This window comes from Mytilus trossulus, chromosome 4, assembly GCF_036588685.1.
Source record: "Mytilus trossulus isolate FHL-02 chromosome 4, PNRI_Mtr1.1.1.hap1, whole genome shotgun sequence".
NCBI classification, from domain to species: domain Eukaryota; kingdom Metazoa; phylum Mollusca; class Bivalvia; order Mytilida; family Mytilidae; genus Mytilus; species Mytilus trossulus.
Window position 1 is genome coordinate 37898280 of NC_086376.1, and position 18141 is coordinate 37916420.

Below are 18141 nucleotides of genomic sequence, written 5' to 3' on the forward strand. Positions count from 1 at the left end.
GATATAGTATTTGCATATACATATATACATTAAAAGTATGTAACAACTTTATTTTTATGTTCAATAGGGTCTACGATACCATTTTCGATTTCATTTGATTTACTGCATTCCTCATGACCTATATTTGCTTTTGTGTTCAAAACATTTGATTCGTTTATAGCCATTTCTTGTTTTGCACTAGTCTGCTTTATAGGTATACCAATGTTTAACATAACAGACGATTTTGATGATTGAGTCACAATGTCTGTTTTGATTTGTACATCTAAGTCTTTAGAAGAGAAAGTTTCCGTATGTTTATCAGACATTTTTGTTGTGTCATCACTATAAATATAGCTAGTACAACTATCTGTTCTTAAATGATGTGGTGATACAGTTTGCTTTGTTTTAATTTGACTGTCAGGAAGAACCTCGACGAGTTCTAAATTACAGACTTGTCCTTCGATTGAACTCTTTGTTTCATGAAGTTTATAACTATCGTCTTTTACTTCTTTTTTGCAATGTAACGAGACAACTTCCTGTTTTTCAAATACATCACTGATAACAGAAATATCAATAGAATCTACAGAAGCTGGTTCAGTTTTGATACAAATTTTGGAAGAAGGATCGCACGATATATTCTTTCCTTCAAAATGATTCTTATTGTTATTGTTATGTGAATGAAATGAGGATTCATTTCTACTTCTATACCGCCTGTTTTTCCGTGCTTCTCTTTTTGAAATCTCTTTACATTGTACACCTATAGTCGAAATATCCATCAAAACTACACTTCCAAATATTGAAATTAAAATTACTGCTGCTACTATTCCAACACCTTTTGCAGAAGGTCGGTTATCTTCTGCACTTGTTTTACTTTTTTCTAATTGTTTCTTTTTTATTTTGTCACTCATTGTTTTCATTTCTTGTTTTAATTCTTGAAACATTCTTTCATTTTCCGCTATTGGATCTAACGTAGTCATTATGTCATCTGTCGTGGAGATTTCACTTATTTTTGTCGATCCAATAAATGTAGTCGTAATAGATTCTACAAATATTATAAAAAAAATGCATATTTATTTTCATTATATGGAAATTATTCTACCGATAAATATAAAAACAATTTATATTGAATGATTTAGATTAAAGACAATTTCTATCCCAAGACCAAAAGACAAGGCTGTGAAAAGTGCCAATTAATCTTGAACAATCAGCAAAAGATACAACGTATAGTTTCTAAGCTGTGTCTACATTTAACGAATCTATTTATGCACAAGGTAGCATGTATACATTATCATTTTTATGATATGATAGTGACGTTATACGACAAACATGGGGTCAGGAAATTCCACATTGGTACAGACATTTAGCCGTGGAAATGATAGATAAAACCTGGTTTTATAACTATTTAAACCTCTCACTTGTGTGACAGTCACATACAATTCCATGATATGGACAACAATGTGTGAGCATAACAAACAGCCTTACTAGTTACAATTGTCAAAAATGGCGGTCATTATTGTGTTTTTATCTTAAACGCTATAAAAACAAAGGCATAGTTCAAAAAGTATAAAAATAAACCACGCCTTCTAACCCCCTATGAATTATATTTTTTCCGCACGGTTGCTTTTAACCAATCATATTCTTATAAACGTATATGAGATCAGATAAATCATTATACGCGTACTTTGTCAACGTCGAACAAAGGCGCACTCTATTTAAAGAATATCCAATTCTGACTATTTTTAGTGCAGTGATTTTTCTTTGGTATTAAAATGTTTAATTGGAGACAGGTATACTTCCTCAATATTTATAATTGTTTTACCTGTTTACTTAGACATACACTGTGTTACGCTAATCCTTAAAGACCTAAGGCACAAAGAATTCAAAAGAGAAAACAATGTGAATATATTTCCGTTTTGTTTGACATTTATGATATATATGCATCAACCTTGTACAACAGACTGTATCGTCCTTAATTTCCATATTTGAGTGATATCATTATTTTTCACCTTGTCTTATCAGTAATAATTATAAATGACAATACTGACATGTAAATTGTATTCTTGACTTGACTAAATTGTTAATTATTTCTTCCGATTCTGTAAATATACATACCTGTTGTAGACATTAAGGTAGTTGTTTCTTTGACCGTATCATATCCTGGAATAAATAATTAATCACAATGATTTTGTATCTGACAACGAAATTACCATGCTCTAAATTCAAGCCACTAATATGACTAGATATATGAAGATATGGTATGAGTGCCAATGAGACAACTCTTTCATTCAAGTCACAATTTGTAAAAGTAAACCATACTAGTAAAAACCTGAGATCATCCCCTAGTTTTTAGTGTTAGTGTTAGTGTTGCTTAGTCTGTATATTTCTATGTTGTTACTATTATTTGTTTGTTTGTCCTTTTTCATTTTTTGTCATGACGTTGTTGGTTTATTTAGATCTATGAGTTTGACTGTTCACTCTTGATAAATATTTCAAGGTTAACTGAAGGCAAATGAAACAAACAAAACTATTGTGTACACGTTGTAATATCTTACCAAAACTACAGCGTCTATGAAAATAGTTCCAATTAACAGAATTTGTATGATAATACTGTTCAACAGTCCATCTGTTCTCCTGACTTATTTGACATACCCTACTATTGGTATTGTACTCATAGGAGAGACAAAACTTGGCAGATATACACTTGTTCTGGCAATAATTTGCAGATACATCGTCATATAATTCTTCATTGTATGACATGATACTTGCATTAGCAGTCTGTATATTTCTATGTTGTTACTATTATTTGTTTGTTTGTCCTTTTTCATTTTTTGTCATGACGTTGTTGGTTTATTTAGATCTATGAGTTTGACTGTTCACTCTTGATAAATATTTCAAGGTTAACTGAAGGCAAATGAAACAAACAAAACTATTGTGTACACGTTGTAATATCTTACCAAAACTACAGCGTCTATGAAAATAGTTCCAATTAACAGAATTTGTATGATAATACTGTTCAACAGTCCATCTGTTCTCCTGACTTATTTGACATACCCTACTATTGGTATTGTACTCATAGGAGAGACAAAACTTGGCAGATATACACTTGTTCTGGCAATAATTTGCAGATACATCGTCATATAATTCTTCATTGTATGACATGATACTTGCATTAGCAGTTCTGATAAATTCACATGACTCTACAAATAGAAAAGTTAGAAAAACTAGTTGTTTTCATACTAAACTATAGGCTCTAAAGAGCCTGTATCTATCACCTTGGTTTTTGTGCATATAAAACAAAGGACACAGATGGAGGATGACAAAATTGTGTTTTGGTGATGGAGTTGTGGTTACAGTTCTTACTTATCTGAACGTTCTTGCTACATACAATTAATGAACTTGCCCAATTAATAACATAGTAAAATATTTTGTAAAAATTAAAAAAAATTATGAAAATTGTTAAAAATTTACTATAAAGGCCAATAACTCCTATGGCGTCAACTGACCATATTGGTCATTCAACTTTTTTGTAGATCTTACTTTGCTGAACATTATTGCAGTTTACAGTTTATCTCTATTTATAATAATATTCAAGGTAATTACCTAAAACAGCAAAATGTCGTTAAAATTACCAATTCAGGGGCAGCAACCCAACAACCGGTTACCTGATTCATCTGAAAATTTCAGGGCAGATAGATCTTGACTTGATAAATAATTTTACTCAATTTCGGTTTCAGAGTTATAAGAAAAAATCTACATTTTACCCCTATGTTCTATAGACCTTATCGCTATTAGCCTACTCGGCCGGCCGACCCGTCCGCTTGACCTATTGACGCATTCAACAATCACTTTTCAATTGTGGCGTCAGATATTTTGTTTTATGACGTCAAAATTTTACGGGAACCTGTGTGATATCCAGTAATGGCGGACAAATAGCGATAAGGTGTATTTTTTGACATGGTGGCCATCTTGGTTGGTTGGTCGAGTCACCCCGCATATTTCTTAAACTAAATACCCTAATGTTGATTGTGGCCAAGTGTGGTTAAATTTGGCCAATTAGTGTCCGAGGAGAAGATTTTTGTGAAAGTTTACAGACGACGGACGCCAAGTGATCAGAAAAGCTCACTTGGCCCTGTGGGCCAGGTGAGCTGGAAATATGCAAAAGCTATCAACGGATGCATCTTTAAAAAACATAGTTAGAATTTTACTATTGATATCGCTTAGGCAAAATTCAGGAAACTATATCACTTCAAACAAGATTTACTTCAGTTTTGACTATTACAAATATTAGTATTTCAACACCTGACAACAGGTAAAAGTTCATGATAAAAGTGAAAACGAATTGATGATTTATTGTTACCGCCGTATCCCCCCCCCCCTTTGATAATTTAAACATAGAGAATAAACTAATAAACATACCTTTAGGGTACTGACAAAGAAATCTTTTCTTTTCATCGCAAACTTCGTTATACCACCAACCACTAGACAATGACACAGCACCGCATACTTTGATATAGTCAAATTCGTTAGGCTTATACTTAAAATTTGACCATTCCAGATCAGTATTGTTATACCAATGCCATCCAATGTTTTCTGTTCGCCTAAGGCCAATCCAAAACAATTCATTCCTAAAATACAAAAGATACTCTGTTTGTCTGATATCAATATTATTTAATGATACTATAGATACATTTGTTTTTTGGTGGATACCAATTTTTGTGGTTTGATGAACAATTGCATATTCCTGAATATTTAATTTCGTGATTTTGGCAAAGTCTGCATACACACCCTTAGAAAATAAGTATTTCGTTGAACATTTAAACTCGTGATTCTCCTGTACCCATAAAATTTACGGAAAGTGGTATCCAATGAATATTAATTAATTCACAGTATGTGGGACTCTGAAAATGTTAGTAAATCATTCGTCATATAAAAATAGTGTAGTCTGATCGAAAGCACAAACATCCAAACTGGATATATATAATGCTATCACAAACTGAATTTTCTCCCTTCGATCTGATTTAAAAAGACACTGAAGATAGCAAGGTGCATCAACACCCATTTGCGATAGAAAACCGAGAATACTTCGGTAAAAACAAGAAACTGTGTAATAATAAAAAAAAAAACGACTGCCTTATTTTATCTTCGGCAATAAACGAAACTAAATATATTAATAGACATAAACCAATTACAATTTTGCTCCGATTCCAGTATTTTTGTGATTTTTTTTTTCACAACCACCCAAAATCTTTTGAAAACCAAACAATGAAAATTATTAAAAAAAAAGTTTTTGGTCGTTTGACAGGAAAAGAGCTAAAGAATAAAAGGTAACAATTTACAATAGATGAAGACACCAAGTACCGATCAATAATTTCCTTCACTGAAATCTATTAAAACATAATTTCAACTGAAATTTCAACAATGTTTCCTAGATTCATCTGCCAGGTAAATATCTAATTAAAATTCTTGAACCTATGAAATAGTTTAGTAAAGGATTTAGTTATGATTTTTTTATTCAATAACACTAACCACAAAACAAAGATCTGGAAAAATATCCACAAAACACTTCATTATTTTACTATGATATAAGTATATGAAAAAAATGAAGAAAGCAAAATAGAGTATAGCGAAAACCTGTAGACAGCAAAACTTAATTACAAGCAAGCTGCTATTTATAGGTTCACCTATTGTTTTCTTCTGGCCAATTTGTGATCAAATCAAAACATTTACTTAATTAAAACAATAACATGTATCCTATCATGATTTCCTTGATACAGGTAGGCTTCTAAAACAGAAGATATTAAACCAAGATTTCCAAATGGTGAAGTTAAAAGCATTATTTAAAAAAATAAAGATGTGGTATGATTGTCTATGAGACAACTCTCCACAAGAAACCAAAATAACACAGAAATTAACATTTTACTGACACCATCATGAGTTGGTTGACCGTTAGGAAATATTCGTTTCGGATATGTTCCTTAATGTCGTAACTACAATCCCGTTCCATTTTCACGAACGTGTCCTACCGAATTAGACGATTAACCGGGATTTTAATAACATGAGCAACACGACGGGTGCCACATGTAGACCAGGGGGTTCACCCTTTTGACGCACCTGGGATAAATTCCACTTTTGGGTAATGTTCGTGTTGCATAGCGTTTGTTTTCTGTGTTGTTGTTGTATGTGCTTTTGTGCTTTTGTTGTTTTCTTTTTCTTTTATAGTCATGGCGTTGACGCTTTATTTTCCATCTTTGAGTTTGAATTTCCCTATATTATCTTTCGCTCCTCTTTTACAACCTTTATCATAACACCTTTTACAACCTTTTTCATAACTCACAAAAGACAAATCAATTAAAACAATTATTATAAAAAAAAATATTCAAGAGAAACATACTGTTTTATGTATAAATGTAAAAAAAACAGATATTGTGTATCTATCCATGACAAAACAATCTCTATACACAAATGTCAAAATATGTCAAAACATATACCTGCAAGAAAACGACGCTTTTATCAATTTAATGGAATAAGATGTGACTGTCATACAATTAAGAGGTTTGCCTAGCTATAACACAGTGTTTAAGGTACCATTCCTACATTAAGAAATTCCTGAACAACAATTAATTTGATAGTTGTTTTCGCTTCGAGTTATGCTTGAGCATTTGAGTTTGCCTTTTAATAGAAGACTTTCCGATTTAAATTTTCTTTAAGTGCGTGGTTTGTTTTGTTTTTTAAACCACTACCATAGATCAAAACCCGTACCTAGCTACACGATCAAGACGGTGTTAAAGATCAATAATGCTTCTCTTGTCCATTTATTCGTACTATGTATTTGCTGTAAAACATGCACCAATATAATATTGCTGTAGACGTGTGGTTTTTTTTTAAATTCGTTAATACTGGAATACGATACAAAGAGCAGAACTACGTCAGAACAATGTACCAGCTAGTTTATAATTCAGGACATGAATACCTATATTGTGTTGCTGAAATCTTGTTCTATTTGTATTTTATTGTTGGTGTTACAACTATACTACATGGCAATCAAATGTGTTTTCACTCTTATCCATATGTCCTTGGCACTAATTATTTGAAAAGAAGTGTGAATTCACGCAAAGAGATAGTGTCTCGTATTAAAATCTCATGTAACTTTTTCAAGTATCTATGGGTAATTTAGCTATTTTGTTTTCATTTTCATTTCAAATTGACTATCATTTTCGGGTTGATTAGCATGATATACTTAAGCTGATTGCAGACATCAGCATGTGTATTAGCAATCAAAATGTCGTTAACCATCCTTACGTTCAATTAAACATGAAGTATGTATGAAAATAAACAAATTAAACCGAAGTGTTTTCATCCCCTCAACTTTGTTTTCATTAAATTAAACATCGCACTTCATGACAAATGAATAAGTACACACTGCACTTTTATGAATGGTCCACATCTTTCGCTCATTGATTTCTGAGAAGTAGGGCATGTAATACTTTTTTAGTTAAAAGGGGATCAGTGGAGTTAATTAGTGGTGTTTAGCCTCAGGTATTGTGAGATGGATGTAAGATTAATGTACTCATTTCATTATTATGCATTTTTATATTACATCTATAATTAAAACTTGTTTTATGCCTGTTGTTCTGTAAAAATGATGACATTTAAATAACTAGAAGATAAATGAGGAGATTAAATCACAGATGATTATTTACGAATTCCCCCGGTTGATGAATGGATTTTTACAGAGCGAAACCGGCTTAGTAGGAAAACCGAAGAATGCTTGAGGGATAGTACTTTCTGGTCCAAGAAACGTTTGTTATAAAACGTGATAATGATATGTGATTCTTATATATATGTTTCTCTACAAAGAAACAAAGTTCGTCATTTTGTTCTTATTTGTAAATGCAGCCGAATATACTAACGAGTGAAATGATTAAATAATGCCTTTTCAAGTAAATGTTTTCATAATAAAATTAGAAAGCTTATCTTTTGTTTTGATCGAGACATTCTGTCAATTCTATTTTTAATTCAAAGCTAAAATAAAATTTAAAAAAAAAATAAACAAAAAAGAACACAAGTGACAATTCCACAATATGTTTAAAAAAACAAAATATGCATATATCTGTGTGTGGTAAATCAGAGAATATATTCAAACTGTTATTTCTGATAAATATGCAAATAAGTTGTAGAACGTTCAAACATGAAGTATTCTTAAATGAAGATGAATAATAATTGAATAACATGTAAATATGAGGTATGCTAAAATAAAGATAAAAAAAACAACCAAAAAACATATCTTCAAATTCGAATTAGGTTGATAAGTACCATAAATATATACATAGCTGAATGTTTTTTAAATGACTTTTAGAAAAAATCAAAAGTAATCCAGTGTCCAGATTAACCAGCCTCATGAATGGCGCAAGAACGTAAAGACTTTTAGTACCTCAATATTTCGCTTCAGTCAATGCTCTATTTTAAGATGTGGTAATGCATGAGAGAAACGACACGTTGAAATAAGAGTTCAAGATTTGTCTACAAGAAGTAATAAACTATGCTATTTGTATATATTAGAAGAAAGATGTGTTGTGTGATTGTGAATGCAACAACTATCTACCGAAGTTAAAATAAAGTGGATTTCAAAAATGTATAACAATCTGTTTTCAATTTCTTCCTTAATGAGATTCGTTTCTACAACGAGTCAACTGTCATACAAATATATAGAGAACTATTGTGGATATGCATGTTTTATTGGTCTTATAGCAATTCATCTGCTGTGGTTAAAAAAATTATAATGTACCACGTTACCAAACTAATTTCTTATTGCAAAGGTTAAATTTATTTTTGTTTTTGGTATGTCACTACATGTACGCTTTGATTTGTAAGTAACTCACGGAAATTTGCAGAATGCAAGTTTTTTTACGGCTAAATGTTTGTCAAAAAGTGTTGATTAATGACATTGTTGTTAAATTAGTCCTAAAATACAGATAAAATGAGAAATATGAGGAAGTGGTTCAAAAGAAGTAGGTACAAGGAATTATTGGCAACCATCCACAATGCGAAAATATGCGAAATAACTTAACGAAAAATTAAAGGTCTAAATATATAATCAATAATGCACATATCTCTTGACATAATAAAGTAACTCCGACATAGTAATATGCCATTTATTTATCAAATGAAACAATTATAACTATCCGTATTGAACCTAAGATCATGAATCTCACTAGAAATAGCATTTTGTTTTACGGTTATCAAAAACAATACGCTCTGGTCAAGATAAAGATACAATTCTTCTATCTTCTACTCAAGGGAAGTAATTCTGTCATTCTTACAAACGAAACATACCAGTGTTTTAGAAAGAGTTCATAAAATTATCCATATGATGAAATGTGATATCGCGGAGTCTTTTAGTTGGAAATATGTAATGGGGTAGGATCTACTTGGCCTTCTGGTGTTCATGAAAGCACCCTAGTCTTTACTGTGATTCGTGTTGCACAGTACTGGTTAGTCTTTTAAAGAAGAAACGCGCGTCTGGCGCAAATAAAAAAATTGTAAGCCTTGTATCTATGGTGAGTATTCTTACGTTTTGTGAATATTTGTTTTCTTTTTTTCGTATTACGCTTGTTTTGTGAAACTGCGATTCACTCAACATTTGTTGTTTATTGAAATGTCTCTTACAAAATGTAACCGTTTAACTAACCGTTTTACTAAACTTGAAAATTGTTAAATAACTATCATCTGCATTTACTAATTTCGAATGTACCCTTGGTATCTTCTGCCGCTTTTTAATAGACTCAAAAGGGATAAACTATACAGCAGTATTCCTTTGAAGTCAACTATACTCAACCACATGCTAATTTCTTTGTAAAAGACTACAGAAGCCTCTAAACATATTATTTTAACTTCGCGTTTCGTTAGAAAGGATAATTTACACTTTGATATAAATCTATAAATGCATAAGATCGACTGAAACGTAACTGTAGGACAGGAGAAAATAATCATTTTGCATTATTTATTATTCAATTCAACAACAGCATCTGCATTGATAGTGCACATCTCAAAGTTATTGAGAGCCTGTTTCCCCTATCAGAATTTGTGTATTAATGTAATTTTGTGTCCTTTTGGTCTTTTGTGGATATTTGTCTCATTGGCAATCATACCTCATCTTCTTTTTTATATTAGTATGTTTTCCCAAAGTTTAATTTTATGGACAATTTATTTTTCGAGTTGTTTGACGATACACATATGAAACCAAATCGATGATAGCCTATGTTTAGTACCATATGCAATCAATTAACTAATTAAATCAACAGAAAAAGTTAGGTGGACACAATGTTTTAGTGGTGTATTGGTTAGTTATTTGGATTGTGACAGACTCCAGAATATTTATATATATAGATGGTATTTATCAACCAGTGTTATCAACTGAAAGTTTGCAATCAATATTAATCAATCTTATTATATTTGTGTTTAATTTCATAGTCATAATTACTTTTTGATAATAATGAAAAACGGTATACTTTACTCGAAAATAATTTAGAAGTACATACATGTTAACAATGCTTTGGTATCCTGTTTCTGGTATATTGGATGGTCCATCTAATTTAGCCAGATGGCCGCCATTATCTTTACAATATTTTTCAGCCTCAGACCATGATAAGCTTATGTTATATAACACATATCGTCTTGGTTCCAACAACGACATGTCCACTTCTACAAAATGTACTTTTTTTTTATCTAGTGGATGTTTTTACAATCAAGAGGTTGGTATGTTATAAAAAAAAACATACGACAAGATCCTCCATGTTATGCATTGGTATTCAAATTGCCCTTAAATGAATAAGCACTATAGAGGCGATAAAAGATACTAATCGTTTTCTATATATTTGATTCTGACTAAAGGGTGATTGATATCAATGTTTATGGATACTAAACATCAGTGAGACATGGAGTATTGATACGAACAACGAACACTTTTTTCTTCAGTTTCTGATTTGCGCTTTTCCCGTAATCTTTACATTCCTAGGTCATCGTTCAATGACGTAATTTACACTTCCGCCTTCACTTACATCTAGAAATAAACAATGAGGGTCGGTTGTAAACAAAAACTTTACGACACAAGAGATGATGTCAGCTTTCCAATTGTGAACTTTCTATTTCTAAGTAGCAACATGCCAGCAGCACCTTTTATATCTCCCTATTGATACGATATTCCCGTGCTTGCATTTCCTATCATGATTTTTTTTTAAATGAGGGTGGCTCCTCACAAGGAAGTTATTAAACTAAGAGTTCAAAATGGTGAAGTTGAATTCATCCCTTCGTTTTTTACGGACGCCATCAAGAGTTGTTGTACTGTTATGAAATAACCGTTTCACAAATAATATCTGATGTTCCTTACGTCGTAACTGAATCATTTACAAAAAGTTTACGACGTAGGAGTAGAATTCTAATAATTCAAACAAATCATGACGTTGTCTATCACCTGACATATAAATCTAACCACGGGTGTGTTTTCTACACGTTTGAAGATCGTCATTTTGAAATATGGTTTATATGCGACCTAAGGGGATATATCCATTTTTTTAAATACAAGATTTCACGATTTTTTCTATAAATGAACTTTGTCATATACTTTATAGAAAAATTAAATAAAAAATAGGGTCACCGTTCATTTTACCTCACAATCTGCCTTCGAAAGAATCATGCTTTTTTGTTAAGGTACATTTTTCTGTTGAACTAATAGGAGAAATAGAGGTATGTGGAAATATAAAAAGAAATTTATTATAGAGATCGTCGAAATTTTATTATTGTTCAATTTACAGCTTATTTGAAAACAATAAATAGGTCACCGATGAGTTAAAAAAAAGATATGAAACTGATATTTTAACTCACCATGGCCACTTGTTGATGTATTCGTAGGCATTGTCATTGTGGTACTCTGGTATGCCATAAAAGTTGTTTGGTCTGAATCCTCGGATAATATAGTCGCTGTAATATTTTAAAAATCTTCGTTAAGTTTATATCAGAACAGTAGAAAAAAGTATGATAATGTCCTGCAGCAAACCAAAAGATATTGATGAATAATTTATCATTGTGATACAAATGATCTCTTTTTTGTTCATCGCCTAAAGTGGTAGGTTGTTGAGGGATTTTCCGCTTTGAATTTTCCTTTTTGTTATTTTCTTTTTTCCTTTTCAATTTAAGTTAATTTTACCACTGTCCATTTTATTCACAAATGTGTATATCTTTGTGATAACAAAATGGAGAAGACGTTCATCCTCATAAGAACCTCAATAACGTTAATCAAAAGAACAGCAGTTTATGACGTCATCTAAATATACATCAAGGTAAAATAATGCAACATTATACAAATAGGAGAGAAAAATATGAGTGCGTTTTTAATTTAAAAGCAGTTTATTTACACACCTTATATACTAAGTTAATCATTGAAACTATTGTACATTAAAGTATTGCACCAACTTGAGAAAATAGTTTACTGCAAATTACTGAATATTTCAAGTATGTATCAAATATCTGGCTAAGCTGAAAGTGGTCAAAATACATACAAACATTTGATATACCATTCATTCAGGTTTGAGACAAGTACTTCATATGACTTACCTGACAAAACCGAAGCCGGAAATTTCATATGATATTTGCGAACCCTGTTTAAAACCTCAATGTCGTATAAAAGGGGGACGAATAATATTCCTGGGTTTAAATTGGTACAGCCATACATGTAATGAATTTAATTCAAACTTTGTTACTCATTACATTTTCTTCCGTCAGATTTGTATTGGCAATTCTACTAACTATACATGCATGGTGCCATTATATTTCATTTAATAGAGCAGTAAACTTACACGTATAACATGTTTTATGATAATAGTCCCAACTTTTGTCAAAATATACAAAGCTCTCCGATGCTGTCCATCGATTAACATCGTTGAGTTGACAAAATTGATTTACTGTATTGTATTCAAAAGACCAGCACTCAAATTCTGTCACATGACTGCATACGTCTTTACATCTCTCAAGACTCGTTCTGGTCAAACTGAATTTGTTATGTCCAACAATACTTGCTTGGTTATAGATTCTAAAGTAACAGCTACCTGTGGGATTATGTTTTAAAGACATCATTTCATTATTTATGAATTAAAGTTGGAACTGAAAATTCAGTAGATGAGCAAGATTAAATACGAGGTACACTCAATATGAAAAGTTGGCAATGACCTCACAAGTTGCGTGTTGTTTTTCGTTTGTTATTTACACAAATATAAACTTTATTTCCATTTGATTTTGTCAACATAGTTTTTCTTTTCGGTCACACAAATACTTAATAAATTTTCTTTGATCTGAAAATAGCTTCAATTCTATAATTTTGTATTTAAATCAATATGATGCACTTTAAGGACTACATAATTAATAGAAACTGCATATCATGACATGGAAAGTAATTACTTAAATCTTATGAATAATTGAGATGATTCGTCTGACGTCACACATAAAGTGTAGCGAAATTAAATATTTATTTTTCATCTAAATCAGTAAAAAAAAATAATATCCAAAAATAAAGACAAAATCGAGGACAGTTTGATGGGTGTTGACTGTTTTAAGCGACCAGTTGCCAAAATGCATAGCAGTTGTGTAAAGTATATACAGTAGTACCTGAGGAAACCAGACAGTTATAGAACTACTAAGAAAATCCGGTTTGGACATCGGTAAACAGTTTTCATTCGTAATAGTGGGGAGTAGAATGTTACCAAGTGTTCAACAGCCATACAGACAAATTTTCATTTTTATAAAAAAAATCTCATTTTGTATCTTTGACTTCCAATGAAGATATCAAACACTAAAAGTTAAATCACCTGTTTTGTATTGACAAAAGAACGGTAACTTATTGTCACAAAACTTTGGTTCCAGAATTGCGTCCATTGTTAATCTTGCAGACATACATCTATCTAACGGTGGCGCTCGTTTCCATGGGGATGACGTCAGTTCCGTACCATCATCCCACATCCATGTGTTATTTACGTTTGACAAACCAATCCACACGGATATATTTCTGTAAGATAATTGCACAACACAGTAAAGTCAACTAAATATCTTGAATATAAAAAAGAAAATGTGGTATGATTGCCAATGAGACAACTCTCTACAAGAGACCAACATGACACAAAAATTATCAACTACAGGTCACCGTACGGCCTTCAACAATAAACAAAGCCCAATCCGCATAGTCAGGTCTAAAAGGCCCCGAAATGACAATATAATACAATTCAAACGAGAAAACTAACGGCCTTATTTATGTACAAAAACAAATATGTAACACATAAACAAACGACAACCACTGAATTACAGGCTGCTGACTTGGGACAGGCACATCCATACAGAATGTGGCGGGGTTAAACATGTTAGCGGTAAATCATATTTACACTTACATGTATTGTTCTCATGCCTTGTTTTCCGCTATTATAAAATCACTATATTACACTGATTTATCTAATATCAATTTACCGTGGGCAGTATGACAGGTACCATTTATATATTAGGTTAGGCTAACATTATGCAGTATAAGAGATACCTCATATGGTTGGTTTAATGTATATTGAATAACTTTTTTTTTCATTTCTGAAGAAAATAGGTACAGCAGGTAGATTACAGTTATAGTGTATTTTTTTTTTTGGCATTATAAAATGGTTCAATACGTACAGTCTATTCACACAGAACAACAACATATATGCTAATACAAGTTTTAAACAATGATGAAGTACACTTTTATTTCAAATCAATGTGATCAGTCTTAAAAATAGATAAAACATATCATTTCTCACGATCTAAGATATCAACCGATTGTCCACCGATCCGAATCTATTTATTACACGCTTATAATGCGGTCTAAAGATAATTGATAATATAATTGGCATAATTGTGTTTTTTTCTGTAAATAATTTAATAGTTCTCATTGGTTTTATTATATAAGTTAATTGTCATTCCAAATCATAATTGCTGTAATTTTATTTTTTCAAATTGTAAATGATTTTGAGAAAATTTCAATAATGAACAGGTGATAAATAACTTGTTTCTTCCCACACATTTACACAATAGTTTGTTAAAACTGAAATTATCTCTATGTGAATACAACTTTTACAGAGATTTTCTCATCTAATAATAAAATGGAGGTCGATTTTGCAAATATATTTATTTTAAGGCCAAAAACATGTAAAGAATTTTCATATATTGAAAACGTCATTATGATTTAGTGAGAATAAATTCATTATAAGATGATAAACAATAATCAAAACTATTGCTTTTTTTCTCCTTATTATGCTCTCATTGACCTTTTTCATATTTACAATTAAGCCAATGATATAATTTAAAGTAGAAGTCACGCATCGTGAACAATTCTTTTTATTATTACAACAGAGTTTAACTCCGGGTGTCAAACTTTAATACGCATCTCAAATGATGAGACAGATGAAGAGCAACAGTTATTTTAACCGATTGATTAAATAAATAACACGCCGGGTGCCGTATACCCATTCTGAGCACCTGATTTCACTTCCGGTTTTTCGTGGAGTTCGTGTTGTTTCTTATTTATTATTTATAACTGTTGATGTAAATGCATTTGGTTTTGTGAATCTTTGTTTACTCCTTGGTTTTTATTGTTATTGTCTAATAGATTTTTTTCTGTGTAAATGTTTATATGAGATGCCTCTTACTTTACATAACATTCTTTTGCTTCTGATCAGAATGCTGGCTTATTGCTTTGGCAATGGAAAACCCGTATGATTTTCAATCTTATTTTAATATGAAGACAGCTAATAAGCATATAAAGATTTCACCACATTCAAAGACTATTGTGGACTATACGGTATAGGTTTTACCCAATTATTGAAGGCCGTATGATTGCCTTCAATTACCTTAATGTATAGTTGTCTCATTGGCAATCATATCATATCTTCTTTGTATATTAATTTGTATTCAAAAAACAATTATTACCTTAAAGATGAAATATCAGCAATGATTTCAGGAATAATATAATTTTTGATAATGGGAAGAGTTCCACCATGACTTCTACAAATATCGCTGGCTGTCTGATAATTTCTCTGTTCTTGGTGATAAACCAAAGTATATCTAAAATCAGCAGCAAAATGGGAACCTATCTCTACGGAAAGAAATTAAAAATCAGTAAGTTAGTCAAATAATCAGTACTTAGGGGAAGTTATAACACTTAGACATTGATCAAAATGCAATTGATCTATTTTAACCTGAACAAATTAACCATAATTAGAATTTTACACTATTTGAATATCATCTTACATGATTATGTAGGTCATGTATACTCCTCATTCAATGGTCTAGTATTGTCCAATGAAATTTCGACAATTTTTTTTTAATTTCTTGCATCCCGTGCACTTCCTACTCTTTTGATCTTTACATTGCATTTGTAAAATATTGTTTTTAATTAACCCAATGTCAAAACAATTAGCACCGTCAAAATGACAATTCTGTCATTAACGAATGACAAATCAACTTATTTGTTCCATGACAGTAGCAAATAAATATACGACATACTTTAATTTATATTATCTATATATACTTTTTTATATTTCAAAACATGTACTTTATGTTTTATTACCTGTTACAACAGTTGCTATGCTTAAACATTGTATAATGGACCAAAAACACATATTCTGAAACGATAAAAAGAGAGAGATGTATGTCCCTAGCTAAAAAAAAAGCATTTGCACACTATAGGATTACCATAAAACGCTTTTGTAGGAAATGCTATTTTTCAATTGAATTTGTCACAAGTATGGAATTTGTTTATATAAAAACACATAAATTTGGCACTAGCCACATCAGAATTAAGAAAGATAGATAAAGAAAAAGTACTGATTTTTAAAACTGCAACCAACAACGAAAAAGGGATTATTTACACCCGCCAACAAACATACATGGTCTATAACAATATGACCAAAACAAAACAATGAAAACATGATGTCCGCTGTCGTTATATATTTTTGTGTGGTGTATCTATTTTTCGGACGAGTTAGGTATTGGTCTGTTACAGAGAATCATTTGTATGATACTTGTTATATTTTGTGTATTAGTTGATCATAACATATACAAAACATTAACTTGAAATCAGCATAATGATCAAGTTAATTCATTACCTTGTTGGATAATATGTATAATAAAACAATCATGTGATATCATTTCTCATACGTAGTAGTGGGCACGAGTTAAAAACAATAAAGTGATGTTGCTTAATATGGTACTGTTATTATACTGACACTTTAATTCCGTTGTCAGTATAATTCAGTTTGTTGAAAAAATATAGCAAAATGCTTACTTAACTGACTAGGAACGATTTACAGGTGATATGTTATACAGACGGGACTGTCTATTGTTGAAGATTGTTTATTGTCACTGTTAGTGTCTTCTGTAATTTTGAAGGTTTTTTACTATCTCCTTGTCGTAAACCCCATGTCTCTTTTTATTCGGATATGATATAAAATACATTTAAATACATAAATACATCACGAGTTGGTTGACCGTTATGGAATAACCGTTTCACAAAAATTATGATATCGGATATGTTCCTTACGTCGAAACTACAATCCCCTTCCCTTTCAAGAATGTGACCAACCGAATAAGTTTTTGGTGGGGTTCGTGTTGTTTATTCTTTAGTTTTATTATGTTGTGTCATGTGTACTATTGTTTTTTTCTGTTTTCTGTTTGTCTTTTTCATTTTTAGCCATGGCGTTGTCAGTTTGTTTTGGATTTATGAGTATGACTGTCCTTTTGGTATCTTTTGTCCCTCTTTTAATTCATCGTTATTATTTTCCTAATTTCGAACATAAAATTATTAAACATTAAATATCTCTTGATAATTGCATAGTAGAATCTAATCGTTCTCAAATCGATCTTTTAAGTCTAGTTTAAGCTGGCATTCAGATTCTTCATTCTTTCATGGACTGTTTCGATTGATTTGTGCACTATATTGCAACTTTAAGCTAACGCAGCGTAACGGTCTATCATTTAATACATCTAATACCCCACGTCAAGACACACATCAGTTGAGATTCAAGGAACAAAACAAGAATGCATGAAATAAGTTAAGTCGTATATGGGTTTGGTAAATCTCCTATACATTAATTTCCTCTA

The 18141-nt window shown here is 31.2% G+C and overlaps 1 protein-coding gene across 1 annotated transcript; it reads right to left on the minus strand.

Moving 5' to 3' along the window:
* Positions 1-177: 177 nt before the first annotated feature.
* Positions 178-16661, minus strand: LOC134716592 (uncharacterized). Its single transcript, XM_063579604.1, has 12 exons — positions 16610-16661; positions 15970-16135; positions 13836-14032; positions 12831-13079; positions 11860-11955; positions 10518-10680; positions 4396-4604; positions 2990-3176; positions 2532-2764; positions 2092-2136; positions 428-1021; positions 178-182 (listed from the first exon to the last, which is right to left on the minus strand). The coding sequence occupies exons 1-12, from the start codon at positions 16659-16661 to the stop codon at positions 178-180; spliced, it is 2196 nt and encodes a 731-aa protein (XP_063435674.1).
* Positions 16662-18141: the final 1480 nt, after the last annotated feature.